We start from the raw sequence: 23,306 nt of genomic DNA, 5'->3' as shown, positions 1-23,306 counted from the left end.
CTGCACTTAGCCTGGCGAGATATATTTGAGCCTAGAACGTCTACGAGCTATATTTCACTTTTGATCTGCAGGCATATAGAAGCCTGTGTAGCTTTATAAAGTAAGCTCCACCACAAAGCCGCGATTGTCTTTCTCTGAGAGTTCCTAGTGTTGCAATGGCCGTCTCTGCGACAGTGTAGATGCATTATGAAACTCATCGTTTTCAGAAAAAAAAAACATGTTTCAACCCAGGGTAATTCATAAATCCTGTTGCAGTAAGCCCTGTAACTCAGATAACATCTGCAGCAGCAGCAAAAAAAAAAAAAAAAAAAAATGAAACCCAGAACTTATCAGATCTGTTACATTTGATCCTATTATTCAATATGAGCCAGCAGCTCTCATCTGCACAAAGTTAAAGGGGACGGCACGCTAATAGACCAAGCTGCCTCTTCATTATGCTGAGAGGAATTTGATGCAATCTTACATAACCCCCCCTAAAAAAAAAGAAAAAGAGGGGGGGGGGGACTCAGGCCTATTTTTAGGGAAAGGTGTCCTGTTCTGACCAGCACTCCAAAATCAGCCGAGGCGTTTGCATCTGTGCACAGGTGGGCTGGACGGGAATACATTGTGCATCGACTGTAGTTTTGCTTTCTTATCTCTTAAAATTACAACTGATACCGGAGGAGGTGACAAAAAAAACAAAACAACCTCGACTGAGCAGCTGAACACGTCTAACCGTACGGTGGTTGATCGTATATACAGATGTGACGAACCACATCAAACGTTGTGCCCTCACCGAGCACTTCCTCCTGTGACCTCTGAGAGAGAGAGAGAGAGAGAGAGAGGAATAACACCCATGCAGAGGAAGGAAGCAAGGAAGGAAGGAAGGAAGGAGCAAGGAGTTTCCAATCTCAGGGCTGTTCAAACTATTTGCAGTAAAAAAAATATAGCTGCTTAAAATAAATAAAATAAGAGAGCCTGGATCTGACAACATGGCTTTCTATATTCCACCTCCACCAGTGAGCGTCTAGACTGTCTGTAAGCAATTAATAATGCATCCGTGTTAGTTTTCACAGAGACAGTGGCTGTTTTGTTGCAGATCTCTCTGGTTTAGTTGCATCATTACCTACCAAGGCCGTTTTATATTTGTGTGTGTGTGTGTGTGTGTGTGTGTGTGTGTGTGTGTGTTGCACATTACAGTACAGCTTACACAGAGCTGGGAGCTAACAAAGAAGCATGCAACCGCTGCTGCGCTGCTTTAGGTTGTGATTGTTTGGCAACGCAATAGGAGACATCGTGGCTAGTGTATTGTGTAGCCATACAGTATTTATATTACTTTATATAGAGTACAGTGCATTATTAGACTATACTGGACAGGGACAGAGCTCGGTTGTATCCGCCTCTGCGTCCCTTCCTTCCTTCCTTCCTTCCTTCCTCCCCCCCCCCCCCCCCCACCACCACCAGAGCCTACCTGAGCAGACTGGAGAGCGGATGAGAGGAGGCGCCGTGCCCGCCGCTGTTGCCGCTTCCACCGGTCCCTGACGAACCGCCGCCGGTGCCCGCGGACTGTCGCTTCCCGGATAAAAGCTTCTCCACGGCGGCGAGGTTTCCCGTGCGCGCCGCTTCAAGAAGTTCCTGCTCCTTCCCCATCGCGGATCCCAGAAAATCAAATAGATCAGAGGAGGCGCGGGGAAGAGAAGGAAAATTGGGGGGGGTAGGTAGGTGGGTGGGTGCTGGGGGGTGAAATTCCTCTGCGATCCCCCGTTTTTTTTTTGTTTTTTTTTCACCCGAACCTTTAATTCCTCAGTAGTGCTCGTGTGAGGCGAGGAAACGAAAAGCTCCCACCGCCGCTGGATCCGTGCGTCCCGATCCACGGTGCCGCCAGTGTCACAGGAGGAAAAGTTTCGTTGTAGCAGCACGGCACCACCATCAAGCAAACTTCCTCTGACCAGTCCCCCCCCCCCGAGCCTCGTCCGTCACTTCCTCGAAACTGCCCTTTCTTTCTGCATCTCCAATCCGAAACGCCTCAGCCTCAGCCACACACACACATATACACACACACACAACCCCCCCCCCCCCCCCGCCCTAGCTGCTTCATAGATCAAGTGGATGGGCATAAGCAAGATGGCGCCCGAGTTAAAGAGAGGCAGGATTATACCATCCAGTGTTTGAGATATCTGTCATCTGTGAGTCTATCAACAACTACCCTCTTTAATTATGTATTGTTACGAGTCACTCATATGTATTGTAAGATGTCAACATGAATTAGAAACTTAACATTTACTCAAAAAATAAAGTGTGTCGAGACTATCGACAATAACTAGGAAGTATTGTTGGTACTCAAGACAGCTTTGCTTAGAAGAAGAAAAAAAAAACCGTGTCAAATTCATGGGTGTGATCACGAAAAAGAACATTTCACAACCTCTGATCAGGTGATAGCAGACAATAAACAGCAGGGGAGGTTGTCTAAACCTCTAAACTGTGATTTAACAGTTTGTGTGTTTTAATAGATACATCATAACTCTGTGTTTATTGTTTTCCTAACGTTACAGCACAAATACACAATAAACATCGTGTTTTATGGTGGCCTGTTTGGTACTCTTGATGAATTGCTCTGTGCGTTTATGTCTGCCTGCATGTGTCTATAAAGTTTCTTCAAAACCGGAAACGGAAACCCGGATAATGCTATCAACAGGCCAGGAGAGCCACTCTGGTGCTATCGCTGCTTTAAGACTGAGGAGTTGCTTTAATTAAATTAAATATTAGTGCGCAGTGCGGTGTCTCCGCGGTATTTGTTAGCTTCCTTCCCGACTAGCATCGAATACTAAGCTAACGGTGTTTTACCTCGACCGTTAGCTCGCTATTAGTGCTGTTTTGTTGACGCCTAGCTGCAGAGAGTGTAAGTGCATGTTGTACATGCTATTATTTTAATATGTACATGTAATTATTAACACAAACCTGTATACTCTTCGTTGACGCTTCTCAGCTAAAATAATGTTTAGCCTACTGTAGATGGTCATGTAGCGGCAACGCGTTTGCTCTAATCTTGATTTGGGTAACGTTACGTTAGAGAAAGCAAACAGAAAGCTAACTCAGCTAGCATTAGCCGATGAAGGACCTCCATTGATATTACAGAATCCGAAGCTGTCGGCCAGCGTTGGAGGGACCTGAGTGACTATGGCCGACCCTGCGCGGATCAAACCCGAGGCTAAACCCGAGAGAGCAACGTCTGCTGACGAGGAGCATCCTAAATCAGAGGACGCCGAAGATGCATCTGCCACAGCAAAACCTGCAGATGTAAACAAAGAGGCCTCCTCGCAAGATCAGGCCAAACAGGAGGAGAAAGCTGTGAGTTCTGAAGCTTGGGGCTCTAATTAAAGACTAGTGGACCACCGTAACGTTTTCTGTCTTATCAATATTAATGAGCTTATGTAGCTTCACAGAGATCTTCTCATTGTTTTTTGTCTTCCACTGTGAAGGATATGGCAGCCGGGGAAGATGAGGAAGAAGGAGGCGCTTCCAAGAGACTGAAGGTGGAACCGGAGAAGAAAAAGGAGAGGCGCCAAAAGGTCGACGAGGATGAAATCCAAAAGATGCAGTAAGACTTTCTCACAGAATATTTCAATCCCCAAAAAATACTTTAATGTCTCATCCCAGTAAACATCACTTAATTCTCCCCCCCCCCCCCCCCCCCCCCCCTTTCTCTTGTCTTTAGAGTTTTGGTGTCATCCTTTTCTGAAGAGCAGCTGAATCGCTATGAGATGTACAGACGTTCTGCCTTCCCCAAGGCAGCTATTAAGAGGGTACATATTTCTAAACACTCACCCTGAAGTGTTTCCCTTTTTAATCTCCAAATCTACTTTATTGGCTCAATGTTTTCTTTACTTTTTCTAGCTGATCCAGTCCATAACCGGATCATCAGTGTCCCAGAATGTGGTGATTGCCATGTCGGGTATTTCCAAGGTTTTTGCAGGGGAAATTGTTGAGGAAGGTGAGTGTCAGATGTATATACGAAAACAGAGAAAGACCAAATGAAAGTACTTTATTTGTACTTGTCCCTGCAGTTTAAATATGTCACTATTGTTGTAGTGTAAATACTTTGTCTTTGTCCTCCCAGCATTGGACGTTTGTGAGAAGTGGGGAGACACGCCACCGCTTCAGCCCAAGCATATGAGGGAAGCAGTGAGGAGGTTGAAGAGCCGAGCTCAGATCCCCAACACCAAGTATAAGCAGATTCTCTTTCACTGAGGCACGTGGCTGGGGTTCTAACAGCGGTGCCGTAGCTTGTGGAAAAAACCCCCGAGTCAAAACCAGTGACGGACCAAGATCAAGAGGGTCTCTTACATGACATCACAGCTGTCTAATTAAGTCCTCTCTGAGCTTCCATTCACCTCTGTTTGATGCAACATACAGTACAAGTGGTGTGACATTATATTCATGTATAATGGTTGTAAATACAGTACGTTTTTTTTTTTACTGTTTTGGTATTGTGCCTCAATTATTTTGAAGAATTGGTGAACTTTGGAGATTTTTTTTTTTTGTTGTGTGAATTTCCAATAGTTTGACCCAAAAATGTTTGGATCCTATTTCTGATTATATAATCTTCAGTGAGTAGTTGACTAGGTTCTCACAATACTTAAATAAATAAAATCACATTTCAAGTTTTATTTGGAAATACGTGGACTTTTTATTGATCCCACTAGTAAAATAACTGGAGTGAGACTTGAACGCATTAACTTGCTGTATGTTTTATGACAAACAACGTGGATGCCTTAGAAATGTATTCGTTACACGGAAACATTAAAACTTAAAAAAAAAAAAAGGCACAACTGAAATGTGTTCAATTAATCGTTTATTCTTTCAAAATAGTTCCCCACGTACTAGCTTCGGTTCACAGAACCAATTGTATATTAGTCTCAACGAAGTGATAAAGACGATACAAAATAACTACACGACTGACAAAAGAATACTGATTTACATCAAAACAAGTGCAAATTCCAGTGAACTCGTCGCGCAAGTAAGTCATAAACTACGCAACGCTGCCTCGGTACATGCATCTGCTTTCAGTGGCAACGTTTTCACCGAGGGGGGGTTGAAGCGAGTCTCGCTTGGCTCTCTTCCCTCCATCGCTTCCTTGTTGCACGGTTATGAGCAGGTGGAGCTCAAGAGCACCGGTTTGTCGGCGGGGACGCTACTTCACAGTGAGGCCTGACGGGAGGAGAGGGTGGACGGACACTGGATTTACAGCTACATGTTGCGTCCGTCTTAACTTCGTACAGCTGTGTTTTGTTTTTTTTTTGTCTGCTAAGGCCATGCAAAAAAAGAAAAACATCAAAAGCTGAGATCACACATCTATACGTTACACTGAGGTTAGAGGGCAGCATCTCTGCGTTATTACACCGATAGTTAGGACGTGTTGAGGACGCGTGCAGTTTGAGGGGGGAACACATTAAATCACCTTTCTTTGACGTTAGTCATCTTGAACATTGAAGAATTCCACATCAAAGATGTGTAGCGTTACTGTTCTTAGTCGTGTTTTTTTGAATAAACCAAAGCTGTCTTTCTATTGCTTAAATATTTGACATTCCTCTTTTTACGAAAGGCAGCCAACGATAAGAAAGAAAAGAGGTTTAAAATATCAAATGCTCCGGCATGTTCAGCCACCAGGGGTCTCCCAAGCACACAATGGGACACCAATGAAAGGTGGATGGGGGGGCGGCAGCAGCAGCAGCTCAGCAACCGCTTGAACAGACAAACCGTTCCTCCACGGGCAACATTCTAAACCACAGATTTAACAAGAGAACATTTGCGCGTAAAATGTTTCCCAAAAGGTATTCATACGAGCGTCGTGCTGTTCAGTCTTCTTGAGGAACACATCCGTCGCTGTTGGAGTCCATGCATAGAACAGGTTTATGTAAGAAAGTGAAATTTGAACTGGTCTGACTGGATGAAATCTGCAGCAGATCATAAAACCCACTGAAAAATGTTTCTGTAGTGAATTTGGTCATTTACACGACACACACACACACACATCAGTACCGCCACTTTAAAATGTCATTTTCTTTTGATTGATATGGCTTCAATACACTGTAAAGTAACTTTAGTCTAACAACAACAACAAACACGCTTTGACAGATCTAAATAAATACACACACACACACACACACACACACACACACACACACACACACACACACACACACGTCAGTGCATGACCACTATACTGTACGTGACAGAGGTAATAACACGAGCAGTCTGAGAGGTGTCCAGGCAAACTACATTACACGCTTTTAAGGAGATCAAGTATTATAACTCCGGTAGGTGGTGTGATCCCACACCTCCTCAGACCAGAGAGTGAGAACAGTGAGAACAGTGAGAACTTGATAAGGAACCGTTCCACCCTGGCGATGAAGCAGCCACGGTGGAAATCGAGATTGCATCCGTCTCTCAGTGAAAGCAGTGTAGCTCTGCTTCCTTTACAATAATAATAATAAAAAAAATTAAAAAAAAGTGCATTGTTTTCCCTACACATTTTCAACAAGTAACAGCTGATAATATTGTCATAATACTTTCGAATGAAAAGGAACACACACACACACACACCTAACTGAAGTACTCTACCTCATTACGTCTATTTAGCTTCATGACTCGTCTTCTCTGTAAACTAGCACTGATCACTGAGCATGCCGGACATACAGTTATGTTGTGCAGAGGGAGCGGCTGACGGACTAGGCAGCTGTCTGGCAGTGTCGGTGCGCGTGTGAAGAGGAGGTCGGTTTTTGGCATGTGATCGGCTCCGAAAAACACGAAGAACCAACCGGAGAGAATGAAAGCTCGATGACGTTAAACCTCGCATGATGCGTGACACACACTGAAACCACACGATGAGTTTACCGTCACAGCAGTGAGGGGTATCTAGACTGCCGGATAGAAAGTAGTACCACAAATGTACCTATAGGTTAATTCGCTCGGGGGGTCTATAGGGGATCTTTTATAATCTTATTAACAGTGAGATATAGTGGGAGGCGGATCCATCTTCTTCTTTTTTTCGAGCATGTCCCGATGTCCAGACACGCTTCTGTTGAGTCTCTCTGGTTCCTGACATTCAGCCCGATACGTCCCGTCACCGTTACCCCCCCCCCCCCAGCAGGAGATTTGGTGGTGCTGCAGGGTCACGGGGGTGAAAGACGGAGAGGGCTCAGAGAGCGAAGGTGGGGTCGTGCTTCCTGACTTCCAGGAGGAGGCGCTCTCTGTCACTCAGGGCCTGGGTGAGAGCAGCCTGGGCGTCAGAGAGCTGGGAGTCCAGGGTTTGTCTCTGGAACGGATTATTGGATTGGTTAGTTCAGCTAATGCACGCTTTGGCAAAAGGTGCTGCAGGCCAAGTGGGCGAGATATCAGATTCTGCCGCGCAGCAACAGGTGTGGTTACAATATCATTACGCAATCTCGCGTACGGACACGTCTCTGTGTTGACCAGTAACAGGACGCCAGCATTACGGCTGTATTCAAGACCGACAGAGCAGAACAGAACCTTTAAATTGGACTCAGCTGAGGTTTGAATATCTTGACTGGACCCTGTGAAAGCATCAGACTACGGAGCGACACGCAGCCTCACTGTTCATACACTGTTGATCTTCATTTTGACAGCCACTAAATTTGGTTTACAAGCATTATCTTGATTTCACACTTATTATTAACGTTACACTTGATAGTCACACACATTACAATACTAAACAAAGAGGTCCTTTAGTTTAGGGATATGGACAGGACCAAAGCATGCGATGTTCTGATGTGGGAAATTTGGGTGGGGAAATATTCTGCGGGACAATGATCCATAACTACACACTTGTATTTTTTTTAAATTGAAGCCTAAAATCTTAATATCCTGTGTGGTATATAGCTTTACATGTATACAAGCATGCACCGACAGTATATGGTACCAGGTACCGTTTGGTCTCCCCTACCTCGCGCTGCTGTTGAACAGAGCAGGACCGGTTTGGGTTGAACGGGCCGGCCTCGGGAACACCTGCTGGGGCTTTAGGGGGGTCTGCGCCTTCAGCTGCAATCAAAAAAGGAAATGGTGACGATCGCTTTCTGTTCAGCAGATGTCGTGAGCTGGAGTGGGTTTTTTTGTGGTTTCACGGTTCATGATCCTGCTGATAGTCGGCTGTGTTTTCTTGCTCACCTCTGAGCCTCATGACGCCGTCGTCACCGCGCTCCAGGACCAGCTGGTCCACGATGAACGAGGCGGGGACAGGTTGAGGGGCCGTGGGGTAGATCTTAGGGCTATCGTCCTAAAAGGAACAAAAAAAGGGATCCAGACAATGAACCACATCCCTCCTTTTACATACTCTATATAATCATCTACAGACAAGCATCAATAACCCACCTTCATAGTGATGGTGATGTTGCTCATGTGTAACTTCATTGGCTGACCATCAGCACTGAACTCGTCCTCCAGGAAAGGACCGATGTTGGTCACGGTGGAGGTCAACAGCTGTGCCTGGCAGTCTTGCACCCGTATGTCCAAAAAGCCAGAAGACTCAGCCACCGCAGAGTGTCGGGCAGCCGATGGACCCATTTCTGCTCGCATGCGCATGACTGGAGAGCCCCTGATACCCGGTGCATCCTGCTTCGGGACTGGACCGCCTGGAGCTGCAGAAGCAAAAAGAGGAAGTACATCTGTGAGCTGACGTGGACACTTTACACCGAAACAAGTTCCCAGCATGCTTGAAACACGGAGGAAATATTTTTCAAGAGCTTGTTGATAGGAGGCAAACAGCACGGCAACAATAATCCAAGTTACCCTGTATGAGGCCAGCCAGCAGGTCTGACACCCTGATATTGCCCATCTGCATCGGACTCAGATTCTGAGCTTCTACGGCCACAACTTGATCTTCTCCCTTCACCTCCATGGTGCAAGCTGTTCCACTCAGGATCAGCAGCAGCACTGAGGACTGGAGCGACGGCACATCACAACACAGACACGTGTAAATATTGCTTTGTTCAGGAGAATAATGCAACCCCACTGGCAGATTCGTAACCCACCATATCCTGGGACATGTCCTCAATACTTTGGGACAGAGAGCTGCTGAGGTCCGCTGACGAACCTCCCTCTGCACCAGGGCTGCCTCGGCTGCCTGCAGGGGTGTTGTTGGGACGCGTGGACTCTATGCCCGACTCTGGAAACACGAGTAAAACTTACAGTGGGTGTCACTCAAGAGGAATTGCTTTTGAAATGTTGTCGTGTTTTAAGCACCTGAGTCCATGAGGACAACAAAATTGTCGCTGATGTCGCTGTCCACGGAGAGATATTCGTCAGGCAGGCTGCCGTCCAAGATAGCGCTGTCGAAGGAATGCTGGGAGGGCGACTGCTTCATGGATTGGTGGCGCAGGCTGGCAGCCAGAGAGGGGGAGGCTTCTTCTGAACGCTGGACCTGTTCCCTATAAACACACACACACACACACACACACACACACACACACACACACACACACACACACACACACACACACACACACAGGGTTTCTTGAGGGACAGCCAGTAAAAGCATGTGGTGCACAGCCTGGGCTCCAGACACACAAACACTATTATATTGCCAACAGCACAGCAGGAGAGCAACTAGCACTTACTTTGCCTGCGTACTGAACAATTTGCTCATGCCTGAGCCGCGACTCAGCATGCTAAAGGCGTCCTTTGTTATTGAGAACGCCCCTTTGGTGAGGTCCAGCGAGGCACTGATGGCGTCTTTGGTCGCATCCTTGGTGACGTTGATGGCGCTGGACAGCTCTCCCTCCAGGCTGAAGTTGGACATTTCACGGGAGAGCGCGGGGGAGTGTCCGGGTGAGAGTGGAGGAGAGAGGACCGCGGGGTCCCGCTGCGTCGTCAAGCCGTCCCCCTCCTCCACAGCCTCGCACGCCTCCTCCACCGCCAAATCCTGTTCGTCCTGATCGTTCGCAGAGGCGGCGTTGAGCGAGGAGATGCCGTTTTCTAACCCGCTGTCCTCCAGCACTGCGGAGTGATGAGCGGGGGAGATGTCAGAGTCCGATATGCTGGGGCTGTCCGTCTCTGGGGTGTGGGGGACCTCTTCCTCCGGCTCCGTGGACACTGGTGGCAACAGGAGACCCAGTTCTGCAGAGTCCACCAGCAGGGCAAGACAAACTGTAGCAGGGTTTGTCTTCTTGCCGTGAGCCTGCTTGACATCTCGTAGATCCCGGCCCAACTCCGCCCCCAACCGAGCCATGGCGTCCTTCATCCTCAGCAGGGCTACGTACTGGTAGTGGTTGAGCCACATCTTCACCGGGGTGATGGTGTGGGCCAAGAAGTGGATGGAGGCGAGCTCCGAGGAAGGCTGGCGGTCTCCGCTGGGACTGGAGGAGGAGGACGACGATGATCCGTTTTTGAAGGCAGAGGGCTGACACATCCACGCAGACATGGCGAAGGGCTCCACAAAAGGTTGGCTTCCGCCTTTGGGGAATCGCCGAGCTCCGTCAAAACCCAGGGTCACGCGGGACAGACTGAGAGACCACACGTCCTGGGATCGCAGCTGCTTCCTGTCCAGAGGTTGGGGCTCGGTCTCTTGAGAGTGCTGGAGGAAGGTGGCTGGGATGGGGTGGAAGGCACTCTGGTCTCTGGGGTAGGGGCAGGGAGGCGTGTGCTGGAAGAAAGGGCAGCTGGCGAACTTGTCGCAGGTGCTGTTGAGGTCGGCTCGGGAGCCGTGAGGGCAGAGGCGAGTGTTACTGAGAACCATCTGGGGTACAGTGACGGAGAGCGACTGCGGACGCTCCGGATGGTCCAATATGGAAGAATCCAAGGGGATGATTAACTATAGAGAGGAATATAAAAAACGTGGATTTACAGACGTCTGTTAGCATTGCAACAAGCTCCGAAACCACTAATATGTAAAAAAAAAAAACAGTTCACCTTGAGCTGAGTGGCATCCATGCGGACGTCTACATGCTCTTCGGCCCTGCTGCTGTCTTGCAAATGGTAGAAAGCTTTGACCTGGTCCAGGGTGTGCAGCAGACCTCTGGAAAACAGGTTGATCCACAGAACACTGGCTGGGTCTACACAGAGCTGGAGGCTGTTCAGCTGGGCATACAGGTTGGACGTTGGTACTGGAAGAAGGGGGGGAGAAAAAAGGCGAGAGACGCTGTCGTGTAAATGTACAAAGGCAAGAAGCACAAAACACAGGTCTGTATGACAATACTTAATATAAAAGGGGGTTGTGCATCAATGAAAAATACTTGAAAAACACAATATGTGAGTAAAGCAGAATTACATACGTCGCTCATCGTCATACAAACTAAACTTGAGAAAGAAAAAAAAAACAAATATGTTTGCATTATACCTGAAAAACTCGGGTTGTCGGGAAAGTAGTATTCGGTGAACTGCAGGTGAATCGCTGGCATGTTGTCTGGCAGGCGCAGAGCTTTGCGGTTGCAGGATAATAAAGACCGGGTCTTCTTGTTTTGCCGGCCTCTTGTAGACACCTGAACGTTGAGGTGCAGAAGTCAGAACAGGTGTGGAAATAGCACCAAATATGCGGTGTGGAACTCAAGTACTCAATAAAAGCACAAGTATGTTACACATGATGGAACTAAACCACCTGTGTTTTGAACGTCAGCGACTTCCTGTCATAAACCAGCGGGGGAGACCCAGACACACGGACAGAAATTTCCCCCTCGGTGTCTCTTCTTCTGTCAAATGGGGAACTACAAGTGTTTTGACCCGAAAATAGCCCCGAAAATGTTCTTTCATGATGAAAAGTGAAATTTTGCAGTGGCGGGGGAGTTTCTCAATCTCAGATGAAAGGCCCTTCCTGACACGCAAGGCAAAAAGGTTGTTAGTGCGGCAATCACAACACGATTTTTCATATAACAGCAATCAATATAACATATCAGGTAGCCCGTCTGAAAGAGACTTTTGTTCCATGTGTAAGGCCCCGTCAGGCACTGCTAATTTAACACGCCCCCCTCTCTGGTTTGACATAAGTGAGTTAATGAGCACGCGACAGGCAAGCTAGCCGCTGGAGCTGCAGCTCTGCAGTGGAGACGATGATATCCACACTTTTCTTTTCCCCTTCATGATCATGTGTGTCCCAAGTGTGTTTAAGAAACGTCATCTCAATCAAACCTCATCTTCATCCCGCCTGTTGTCAGCGATGAAGAAGGCTTAAAGCGCTTTGTTGTCACATCGGTTTATCAACTAATCACTCTATATAGGCTACACACACACACACACACACACACACACACACACACACACACACACACACACACACACACACACACACACACACACACACACACACACACACACTATCCAAGGACTGTACTTTATGGTAACAAGTGTAAGCAGTTATCTCATGATCTGTAGCAGGGTGCCTGAGAATATCCTGTTTTTTGTGTGATTTCTTCAGGAGATGATAAGGTAGTTGTTGAAATTGTCCCTGTTGTTTGATCTACTACAGATCACCAGCGATGTGGCCGGAGGTCGATTGGTCCCATTTTAATATTTTACAGTTCTAAACCCCCATTTCCTCAATATCAAGAGCGCCTACGTCTGCTTTGTCACTGCTTAATATGTTCTAAATGCAAAGCGACGTCTAGCCTCGTCAGAGGTACTGTCTGCCCGACCGCCTCCCTCTGAAGAACAGATGTCCCTCAGTGCAATTATGGAAGCGAGGCTTCTGGTGGAGCAGGTAAAATCGAATCAGTGTCTCATTAAGTCTTGCCTGGTGAATGTCCACGTCATCCATCCTGACCACCACACAGCTGGATCGCAGCCTCTTCAGCGACGACCCCGACGGAGCTGCGACAGAGCTCCTGCCGGACGCCTGCTCGGCGTCAGAGGGGCTCGACTTGGGACTGGAGGGTCCGTCTGAAGCGTGTGAATGAGAGGGAAAACAAGCAGAAATGCATTTCGCATCATAATAATGTTGCTGTGACTGAGCCATGTGTTTGATCTGTGTGGAGTCATAGTTTCATTCTTACTCCTGAGTGGTATTTTGTTGTGAAATGAAGCCAAACAACAGCATGTTTTACTTCATCACACAAGTTTTTGATTGTGTTTTATTGAATCTAAGTATTCTGAGTATGAATCGGTGTAGTTTTATCTATGTGTAGCGGCCAGAAAAGAACTAGATGTCCTATAACGAGACAAATCTTTACGCGTGGACAGCACTCGTACCGTGGGCCGTCTTTGCAGAGGGGTCCTTGGTTGACTGGGGCCCCTCGGCGCGTGGCCCGGGGAACCCAGACGCCTCTGCTCTCCTCTGGTACTCCTGCAGCAGCTTCCCAGCCCACTGGGCCTGAGCCTCCATGGCTCCACTGTGGCGTTCCCAGTGTCGACATCCGTCAGCTGTAGGAAAGCAGCAGCAGAAGGGGCTTAAAACTGACTTCCTCTGAAGAAAACCTGACTTCCATCCACTTTTCAAAGCCGGATGTAGGTTGATATATTTGTGCTCTTTATCACGGGTCCATCAGTGTGATAATCACCCACCGCGCATCACAAAGTGGATCAGACCGAGCCACCGGAGCTGCACCTAAACGTCTTTTCTTCTACATTAAAAGCTTCTATTGAGGTTTCTGTCAGGTGCTTGCCTCCCTTTGTGTACGCTGCGGCGCGGGGGAGGGTGAGCTGCTTTTTGGCTGGAGTCAAAATGCCGTTTTTGAAACCAGCCAAACGCCAACAAAGACGGATTGAAGCAGAGTATTTTCGTCAGATAAAAACATTTTGTGTTTGTGTGTGTGTATGTATATGTGTGTGTGTGTATGTGAGAGAGAGAGAGAGAGAGAGCGAGAGAGAGGGCGAGAGAGTGTGTGTGTGTGTGTGTGTGTGTGTGTGTGTGTGTGAGTGAGTGAGTGACTCAGCCTACGGTATTATTAACAATAATAATAGTTTGAATGTCAACATTATGAATGAAGCTACAAACTGTTCAATACCAGCCAAACAGCATCTCTTCCAGCAGGAGAAAGGTCATGTGAAAAGAGAGATACACATTACATCTGGAGGGTTCTTTATAATATATTTCGGTCGTAACACCGCATTCATTTTTTTTTTCTTTCAAAACTGTGTTTAATTCACCATAAACAGCTCCAGAGGCAACTCTGCTGCTCTACATTCCAGCACTTTTAAAAGAATGACACAACGACCATTAGTGTGAATCCTCCTCAAAGCCGGTCCTGAATGGATGCTGTGGTTAAAGCGGGAGATGGACGGAGCCTCGGGGGGGGGGGGGGGGGGGGACTGTGCCGGAGAGAGAGAGAGGACAAGTCGCCGCGCTCACCGGGTCTGTGGACGGGATAGTAGTCGAAACCCAGCTTCCTGAACGTCAGCTGCATGGCACCTTGCAAGCCCGGTGGGGGAGCCTCATCTGTGCGATGACACATGCTCAGCTGATAAAAAAAACCACCATGGCAGTAATCGTCTTTCAAGAAGTAAAACAGCACGCACGCACACGCACACACACACACACACACACACACACACACACACACACACACACACACACACACACACACACACTTGAGTTACAAGTCAAAGGCTGCGTGTCGACCGTTTTTTGGTTGGTTCCGACTAACCGTCATCCAGTGAAGAACTGTCGTTGCATATGTGTAAGTCCAAGCGGGATATGAAGGTGTGGTAAGAAGACTCCTTGACGTCATAGAGATCGAAGAATTGACTCATGTTGCTGGGGTTGCCGGCGGGGGCGGGTGGGGTCTCCGTCCAAAGGTTGTGGAAGCCAGGCGATGGAGGAGCCGTCTGAAACACACAAAGGGAACAAAAAGGAACGAATGTCGCCTATGTGTTAAATGCTTGTGTTGAAAAGAGAAGATCGTGTCTCTTAATCTGTGGATTCTGAGCAACGATGATTGATTATTAGTAGAGATCGTAAACTGTTTGTGTAATTGTGTCACTTCTCTTGTATTTTGTTGTTCCTGGCAGCCTCATACTTTCTTATATTAAGGTGCATGATGGGTAAGACCTTTTAAAAAGTGCAGAAGAAAGACTAAAATGAACGCTTAAAAGGAGGCAGAAATGAAACAAAATGTAGCTGCACTGCCGAGGGTTGGAGATGAAGATTGAAAGAGAAGGATGAATAAAGCCTGGGGGGGGTTTGCTAGTCAGAGTAGGGCTGTCACAATATGATGATCGCGGCCAAAACGAATTACAATCAATACACAAGTGTAGGGAGACGGAGAAAGAGTAACCATCACTGTACAGAAGCGCTGGATTATGTACAGGATATTATCACATGTGTATTACAGCATTCAGGGTCCTGGGCTGTTGTCATGGCTTCCTGGGACACTTGAACAGAAAAGTCAAAAATGTCCTCTGTGAAAAAGGCAAATTGTAGTTTCAATGCTAAATATCAAATCAATTCAAACGGAATTCTTGAGAGACATGACCTCAGATGAGTACATGACCTCAGATGAGTATACGTTTTAAGGTTGACAACGCCCTACACTCTCGAGCTACACATCGACACACAACACTTGGTATTGTTCTCCACACTGATTTCATTGACGAGCAGAAAGGAGGCGGGACCTGAAGGGACTCGGCGGTCCTGCTCTTCCTCTGCTGGGCGGACTTCTCCATGGCCTCGCTGAGCGACTTGGCGTAGTGGATGATGGCTTTGAGCTGAGAGTCGGTCAGCACCCACAGCAGGTCGTCCAGAATGAAGAGCAGCTTGGACGCCAGCACGTTGCAGTCCTTTATCTGGACAGAACAACGAGGAATTAAACCCCTCGATCCGGGACAAATAATTAACAATTTAGATGATTTTTTTTTTTTTTTTTAACCAATTCCCTGACAGGACAGTCTGTGACCGGCTCTCACTCTGCGTTTTAGAGCGATGCGAATGCGTCCCTGGTTGGTGATGAGACGTAGCGGGGTGCTACCGAGGTCCTGGTCGTCACTCTCAATGGCGTCCGCCTCGATTCGTAGACTCTGCCAGTTTATTTCTTTGAATGTCAACACCTGATTGAAACGAGAAACACATCCAAAATATCAAACCACTCGGCTATTAATAAGCTATTAATAACCACCCAAACACCTCGGGACACTAAAGCGTACCTCTCCTCTCTTGGGGTCGGTGACCCGGGTGTAGCGGAGGTCGCTGTGCTGCCATTTGGGGTTGAGGCTGTTGCCTTGCAGCTGCCAGAGCTCGAAGGAGGCGTGGAAGGCGCGAGCCTGCACCTTGATGGTGATGGAGTTGATCCTGACGGACATGCCCTCCACCACTTTCTCCGCGAAGCCGTACTCGCTGCGGACACGAAAAGGTGGAAAAGCACGAGGCAAAGGTAATGTTTCGCCGTGCGCCATGAGTCGGACGTATCGTCTTAACGCGAGGTTTTTGCGCCGGCTTACCTCTGGCCCGCTGTGATGGCGATGGGAGAGGGTCCGTTGGGGGGACGCGGCTCCTCGCACGTCCTCATTTCTACCTCTACCTTATCCAAGAACTGCGCAGAAGAAGAAACTGTAACACTCAGCATGCAATGGAGCAAGGATAGAGAAGTGACCTAACGTTTACAGGTGATAAGGCAGAAAGCGTAATCTATGGAGCAGCAGTAAACATGGATGGATGAACACATGAAGGGAGAAGCTCAGTGCTGCAAGTTCTTACCAGACAGATGGGGCTCGTTTTCAACTTGGTCCATTGTATCTAAAAAAAAACAAAAAAAAAAACAGACAGGACAGCGAGGTCCACAGAGTCAGTAGCAAACACTCGCCACAGCATTCTGCGCTGTTTAGCATTCACTGTGTGCAACAGCAAACGTCAGGCTGCTGCGACGTGACGCAGGGGATGTGAACAATAAGTCATTTCTGCTCAATGTATCAAATATCAACTTCAGTTATCGTTACCATTTACCAAAGGGGGACAAAGAAAGACGAAGAACTACATGGAGTACATAAAAACACCCTTATTGATGCCATTTAAAAGGTGTTATGAATGATTATAAAAAAAGACTAAATGTCCCAACAATAGATTGAATAAAAAGCCCGCCTATAAATCTGAGTTTACACATGTGGATGGATGGCCTCTGAAGATAACAACGCTTTCATTGTATTGATTTAAATAAGGTTTTAAAAAGGGACACTGTTTTAACAATGCTGTCGCAGAAAGGTCTTTGCAGCGTTTGACAACATGTCGGGCTGGTGAATCACAAAAGGCCGGTAAATACCGCGTTTACATTCGAAAGGCCTTTGACGGGAATTTCCATTTGAACCGACTTTGGCTTCAGACAGTCGAGAGCCTCGGAGCTGTGAGCGGCTTGAAGCAGCGGCGTGGTCGTCGCTGGTCGCAGGGCGGACGGGGGGGGGAAGTGTGTTATTCGCCTAGCAATGAAAACTGATGTTGTGCCTGAAGATATCTGGAGATGACGGACAATAACTTATTATAACAGGATGATTAGTTGACAAAAACCTTAATAATCGATGAATTGTTTAAGTAATCTTTCATGTAAAAATAGCAGTTTTCAGCCTCTCAAATGTGCAGGATTCCTGCTTTCTTTGTGTTGCGGCCATAGTACCGTTTCAAATGTAGGTCAAGGCCAAAAACACTGAGCGTCTACAGCCACGCTAAGCTGTACTCTGAGCTCAGCGCTATGCTGGATGTTGATGTGTAGCGTCTGTAATCTTCACCGTTATAGTTGTGCATGCTAACGACGCTAACGTGCAGCTGAGGCTGAAGGGAATGCCGTTTGATTTTCTAGTATTTGGTCATTAAACTTAAGCATTGGAGTCACAAGGTCAACAAAGTCAGTAGGATTCATCCTCTGGAAACCACGAACGTCTGTACAAAAAAATAGTCACGTCAATACAACACGATCCACTTTAACGGTGTAGTTCAAGAACTGTGGTGACGGGAGAAAAGGGGAGTAAAACTTCTAAAAAAATATATATAATTTGACTTTATAAAATAAATGATTTAGAGCCCAAGCGGAGCGTTTTTAAGAGAGGTTAGCCTGGAGCATGTCTAAAAATAGGAAGACGACAAACGGAACAAGTGAATTCCAGTAACAGTTGGAAAAGGAGAAGTTTTTTTTCCCAGCAGTCACTCTGTTGACATCACAAACCTCATTGATCGGATGAAGGTGAAAAGAGAAGGCTACGCATGTTACAAAATAAGAATAACTCTCAACTATATCTGGTGAAGCTGTGAAAGACACCGCGTCTAGAGTTGGGACATTTCAGCCGGTAGACGCATCGTACAGTACGGCTGCAGGCACGAATACACAAAACATAATATCACACAATACTGTCCTACGATGTCAGGAAGAATGTCCGCTTCAAAGCTGCATTTGAAGGACGCTGGAGGACGTTCAAGAGGTGAAACTATGTACGTAATGTGTAGAATACATATATTGGAGCAATTATATGAATATTGTTACTGAATTACTGATCTTAAACGTGTAGTATTACTAGTATTACATGGGATCATAACAGCTCAGTGCACACCGGACAGTTTATCTCCGGATCACTGCAGCCTCTGGTCTTTTTGTGTCCCTGTGAATCACGGCTCGTCTCTCTATCACTAATAAGCAGAGCTGGTCTGAAGCGTCGCACCGTTCTCACAGTGCTTATAGTTCATTTGCAGATTTAACAATCACCAAAATGACATGAATGATGTCCTTTTCCTGGACTTTGTGTTTAAATAGTCTTCTTATGAAAAGGGAGACAGAGCCTCGCCGGTCAGACCCGCTCCACAATCAGGTCTGACCGGTCATCAGACCCGCTCCACAATCAGGTCTGACCGGTCATCAGACCCGCTCCACAATCAGGTCTGACCGGTCAGACCCGCTCCACAATCAGGTCTGACCGGTCAGACCCGCTCCACAATCAGGTCTGACCGGTCAGTGACGACGACGTACCCTGATGGCGGCTTTGTTGCAGTAGACCCGAGTGACAGCCAGCCAGGTGGGCAGGTCGAGCATGTTCTGCAGAACCTCTTCATCCAGCTCCAGGTTGGACAGCTGGCCCTCCCCCTTCAGCGTGCTGAGGTTGATCTTGTCTGGGGACAGATTCTTGGTGAACCTAAAAAGGAGAAGGAGCACCAGGTACAGAGTGAACACATACAGCCTGAATCTGGACGACATCTGTCAGTGTCAAAAGGATCATTATTATAAGATCACATCTTTTATCTCTCATGCAGATTACCATCTAATTAATGTTGTTTTTGGCAGTTTTTTCAGAAGATTCAAAGAGACAACTACTGCGTCCCAGATTGCATGTTTTTTTCCTTTCTTACTTTTAGTGCTGCAGCCGCCCACACAGAGTACGTACCGTTGCATGTAGCATGCATGAGGTGCATGTAGCATGCATGAGGATTGTGGGACAGAGGAGCCAGAAAAGCTTGCATACTGCAAAATGTGACCGGATGCATTGGGACATCCTGGTATTTCTGGCATACACTAAATCTTTTTCAAGCACACAAAGTCTCCTGAGAGTAAAAATAGTACAGAATCAATTATGTTTTTTTTCCATATGGCATCAGGTATAAAAAGACCCAAAAATGAGCCACTGTAAGCAGACTCCTTGAAAGACTGCAAGCAAATGATCTAAACTGCGTTTCCACGGGAATGATTCTGTCCTTTTTTTTTCTTTGATCCATACCAGCGGTTGGTAGCTATAAGCGTGTTTTCCACCGTAGTGCGACTGAATGAGTCATCCTGACAAACTGAAGCAGCCTCCTGAGGAGAGCCACACATCCTCATCCTCATCCAGGTCAAAACATCTCCGAGGGTGCAGACGTAGAGAGCTCCACCGGCCAGGAGATCAGCGGCAATCAGAGCAAAATCAATCTGTTGAGTATTTTTCATTTTACATTCACCACATGATACCAATACTGATCTGGCAAATCCGTGACATTTCAGTCAAATCAACGCAGTTGTGAACGTGGTCAGATTTGTCTAAATGTTTGACATTGTTTCTCCCTCCTGCAGCCGGTAATCCAGTCAAAGACCCTCCTCTGACGCTGAGCAACAAAAAAAATTGAGGGGGGCGACTAGCTCACTAGGCTAAGAGGGTTGTCTGGGATCGGCAGTTCGATCCTTGGCTGTCACGTTAGCTGAGTCGAAGTGTCCTTGAGCAAGACACTGTCCCCCTAGCTGCTCCCCGGGCGCCTGTCATGGGCAGCCCACTTCTCCCTGGTACAGGGATGGGTCAAATGCAGAGAAGACTTTCCCCCTCAACGGGATAAATATAGTGTAATAAATAAAAAAAAAATTTAAAAAAAATAAAACGACGCCTCAACACTTTCACTGTGAGCAAAAACCCGGAACGCTGCTTTCATTTCACGTCAGGGGCCTTTAATGAGTCACGACTGAGGTCCAAAAATATCCAACAGCCATCGGACGACGTCATGCACTTGATTACATTTGGATCGGCAGAACATAAAGGAGCGATTATGCTGGTATAAGTAGGAGCTACACTCGGGCAAAGACCACTGAACGGTGGTTCTATTATTGAAAAGAAAAATAGCAATATGGGTTAATTACTCAGATTAGCCTGGCTCAAAGAGCACAGAAACCCCCAGAGCTCTCCGAAAGCCAAGAAAGAAGCCATTGTACTAACTTTGCCAAACAGCACAACTGTTTGGTTTTACAATTAAACAATACCAACTCAGACGATTAGGCCGAAAACAAAAGGATCACCGCTGAAGTGGTGGATTCAAATCCAACAATCCCTTCGGTGAAGTCCACTGTATCTACACACAGCAAAACATACAGTGGATGTATGAACTGCCCCGGCTTAAAATAACAATACTGTCACATGAAATCCTGCAACACCGAGTCAGACCCTTAATGAGAGATAACTGCTTGGACTCGAAAGCCAATTCCACACCAACAAAGCAACATTGTCCACTGTGTCCTGTCTGGTGCAAAAAAAAAAAGTTTTAATTATTTAGTAAGAGGTGGTGGTGGTGGTGGGGGGGGGGGGGGGGGGGGGGGGGGGGCATTAGAACTACAGGAGCATTAGAACTACAGGAGCATTAGAACCACAGAATCATTAGAACTACAGGAGCATTAAAACTACAGAAGCATTAGAACTACAGGAGCATTAGAACTACAGGAGCGTTAGAAGTACAGGAGCGTTAAAATTACAGGAGCGTTAGAACTACAGGAGCATTAGAACTACAGGAGCGTTAAAACTACAGGAGCGTTAGAACTACAGAATCATTAGAACTACAGGATCATTAGAACTACAGGAGCGTTAGAATTACAGAAGCATTAGAACTACAGGAGCATTAGAACTACAGGAGCGTTAGAACTACAGGAGCGTTAGAACTACAGGAGCGTTAGAACTACAGGAGCGTTAGAACTACAGGAGCATTAGAACTACAGGAGCATTAGAATTACAGAAGCATTAAAACTACAGAAGCATTCAAACTACAGGAGCATTAGAACTACAGGAGCATTAGAACTACAGGAGCGTTAAAACTACAGAAGCATTAAAACTACAGGAGCATTAGAACTACAGGAGCATTAGAATTACAGAAGCATTAAAACTACAGAAGCATTCAAACTACAGGAGCATTAGAACTACAGGAGCCTTACTGAGTATTTTGGGTTGGGGCTAAAAGAAAGAAAGCCTTTTTTTTTTAGTACCGTGATGCATTTTAGTGCAAAGATGTAAAAGCTAAAAATAACTTCTCCATAACTCTTCATGTCTACAATCTTTGGCATTGTTTTTGAGCTGCACTGAACAAAACAAATAACTGAGAAAGTAGATAAGATAAGATAAAAGATAGATAGATAGATAGATAGATAGATAGATAGATAGATAGATAGATAGATAGATAGATAGATAGATAGATAGATAGATAGATAGATGTGGTTTGAGTGGGAGGAAAGAAGAAAAGATGCAACTTCGGATAACGTTACAGCCTTTTCACCTTTTTTTCCATCATTTCACATATTCACTGTAGGGCCCTCTAGACCACTAAGTGACACATCATGACAAAGTAAGCAGTTTGGTACAGTGCAGTAATGGAAGGTGTTCATTGAATGTAACATACCAGCTTTCTAAAGCAACCATTACAGGCAGCCTGTAAGCTTACAGCAGTGTTAAGAAATTAGGTTCGGGTTAGTAGTTAGTAGTTAGTTAGTTAGTTAGTTAGTGTCGGTCAGGTTGAACTGGCTCGCTGCCTTCACTGTCCATGAGAAGTCTCGTAACGTTCTTCTCGTGCGGCGGTTACAACATGTAGCGTTGAGCTGGTTGCTAACCAAAGTGGAAATCAATGTAGCAACGAAACAGACGCTAGCGTTAGCGAACTACCGTTTGCTGTGTGTTGTAGGCAGTAACGTTAACGGGAAATCCATCACCCATCCGAAGGCTAAGAGTGGCTAACACAAAGCCCCCCCCCCCCCAAGAAAATAAATAATGACACTTACCTTGACAAATGTTTCAAAATTTGCTTTTTAATAATTCCGGCCATTTCTGTTTAGCGTCCAGTGTCGTGCAGAAAACAGCAGTTTCCCTCCCCCCCCTTCCCGCTGAAATAAACATGTAGCGCTACTAGCTTCCAGGCACCTCTCTGTTGTACACAGCCCGAGCTGTGTGCATCTTTTTAGCCGCTGCAGGCACAGCCTAGCTGCTGCTTTGCTAAACACCGGACGGCGAAACTGGCAACAACGGACTATAGCGACCACCGCGACTCAATGGCGCCATCTGCTGGACGTGGAGGGGGAGAGCAGGGGGGCGGCAGTGCGGCGGAGGTTTAAATTAACCAATTAGGACTAAATACCTAAATACAGTGAGACTACACTAATGACACGCTGTGCAAGTGATTTAATCAGGTAGTCTAGGTGTACTGTAAATAAATACATGCTAAGTTTAGATTTATTTGTGATATACTTAATATTTCTGTACATTGTGCCACACTGTGCTTGACATAAATATCAAATATCAATAAATTATCAAATATAAAAAGCCTCACCATGAGTGTGTTTTATATTTTAACTGCTTATAGTGCTTCAAACTATGATATTGTGATTTATTGTATGATGGTGTAAATATGTTATGAACCATGATACTGTAATTGTGTTTTTATTACACTACAATACTGTAAATTACTATATAATAAATACTAGTATACATATTTTTGCTAATAATTATCACTGCAAATTAAAATAGGTTTACAGTATTTAACATAACAATATTTTATTATAAACACTTACATTTCATAAAAGAGGTATTAGTCTGACTACAGTGAATAAAACTGGTATTTTTAAACAGGACTTGAAGTAATTTTAATCCTTTAATAATTAATTAATTAAGACTTGTCCATTTCCAACTGCTGTTCAATATAGTAGAAACTT

The 23,306-nt window shown here is 46.1% G+C and overlaps 2 protein-coding genes across 2 annotated transcripts; one reads left to right on the top strand and one right to left on the bottom strand.

Annotated features, from left to right (window-relative positions):
- The first annotated feature begins 2,653 nt into the window (after positions 1 to 2,653).
- On the top strand, positions 2,654 to 4,646 carry taf11 (TAF11 RNA polymerase II, TATA box binding protein (TBP)-associated factor). The gene is made up of 6 exons (XM_068713999.1): positions 2,654 to 2,878; positions 3,115 to 3,327; positions 3,459 to 3,577; positions 3,695 to 3,782; positions 3,874 to 3,970; positions 4,097 to 4,646. The coding sequence occupies exons 2-6, from the start codon at positions 3,157 to 3,159 to the stop codon at positions 4,225 to 4,227; spliced, it is 606 nt and encodes a 201-aa protein (XP_068570100.1). The 5' UTR covers positions 2,654 to 2,878; positions 3,115 to 3,156; the 3' UTR covers positions 4,228 to 4,646.
- A 168-nt stretch (positions 4,647 to 4,814) lies between these two features.
- bltp3a (bridge-like lipid transfer protein family member 3A) lies at positions 4,815 to 22,574 on the bottom strand. Its single transcript, XM_068713997.1, has 21 exons — positions 22,380 to 22,574; positions 18,858 to 19,020; positions 16,610 to 16,648; positions 16,354 to 16,445; positions 16,060 to 16,249; positions 15,823 to 15,963; positions 15,532 to 15,702; positions 14,565 to 14,745; positions 14,270 to 14,356; positions 13,171 to 13,341; positions 12,716 to 12,861; positions 11,330 to 11,471; positions 10,903 to 11,096; positions 9,612 to 10,804; positions 9,238 to 9,422; positions 9,027 to 9,160; positions 8,785 to 8,935; positions 8,368 to 8,633; positions 8,164 to 8,272; positions 7,943 to 8,037; positions 4,815 to 7,294 (listed from the first exon to the last, which is right to left on the bottom strand). Exons 1-21 carry the CDS (start codon positions 22,421 to 22,423, stop codon positions 7,178 to 7,180), a joined length of 4,011 nt encoding a protein of 1,336 aa, XP_068570098.1. The 5' UTR covers positions 22,424 to 22,574; the 3' UTR covers positions 4,815 to 7,177.
- Between the last annotated feature and the right edge of the window lie 732 nt (positions 22,575 to 23,306).

The sequence above is a fragment of the Cebidichthys violaceus genome, unplaced genomic scaffold, assembly GCF_023349555.1.
Source record: "Cebidichthys violaceus isolate CVI_PGR_0920_01 unplaced genomic scaffold, fCebVio1.0.p SCAF_196, whole genome shotgun sequence".
In the NCBI taxonomy this organism is placed as follows: domain Eukaryota; kingdom Metazoa; phylum Chordata; class Actinopteri; order Perciformes; family Stichaeidae; genus Cebidichthys; species Cebidichthys violaceus.
This window is presented reverse-complemented; position numbering and strand designations above follow the sequence as displayed.

Excerpts from the sequence above, each read along its gene's own strand:
- taf11 (XM_068713999.1), top strand. The coding sequence starts at position 3,157 with ATGGCCGACCCTGCGCGGATCAAACCCGAGGCTAAACCCGAGAGAGCA. Across the intron at positions 3,578-3,694 it reads GATGAAATCCAAAAGATGCA|AGTTTTGGTGTCATCCTTTT; the intron begins GTAAGACTTTCT and ends TCTTGTCTTTAG. Across the intron at positions 3,971-4,096 it reads AGGGGAAATTGTTGAGGAAG|CATTGGACGTTTGTGAGAAG; the intron begins GTGAGTGTCAGA and ends TTGTCCTCCCAG.
- bltp3a (XM_068713997.1), bottom strand. The coding sequence starts at position 22,423 with ATGGCCGGAATTATTAAAAAGCAAATTTTGAAACATTTGTCAAG. Across the intron at positions 11,097-11,329 it reads CGACAACCCGAGTTTTTCAG|TACCAACGTCCAACCTGTAT; the intron begins GTATAATGCAAA and ends CCCTTCTTCCAG. Across the intron at positions 7,295-7,942 it reads CTGTTCAACAGCAGCGCGAG|AGACAAACCCTGGACTCCCA; the intron begins GTAGGGGAGACC and ends AATCCGTTCCAG.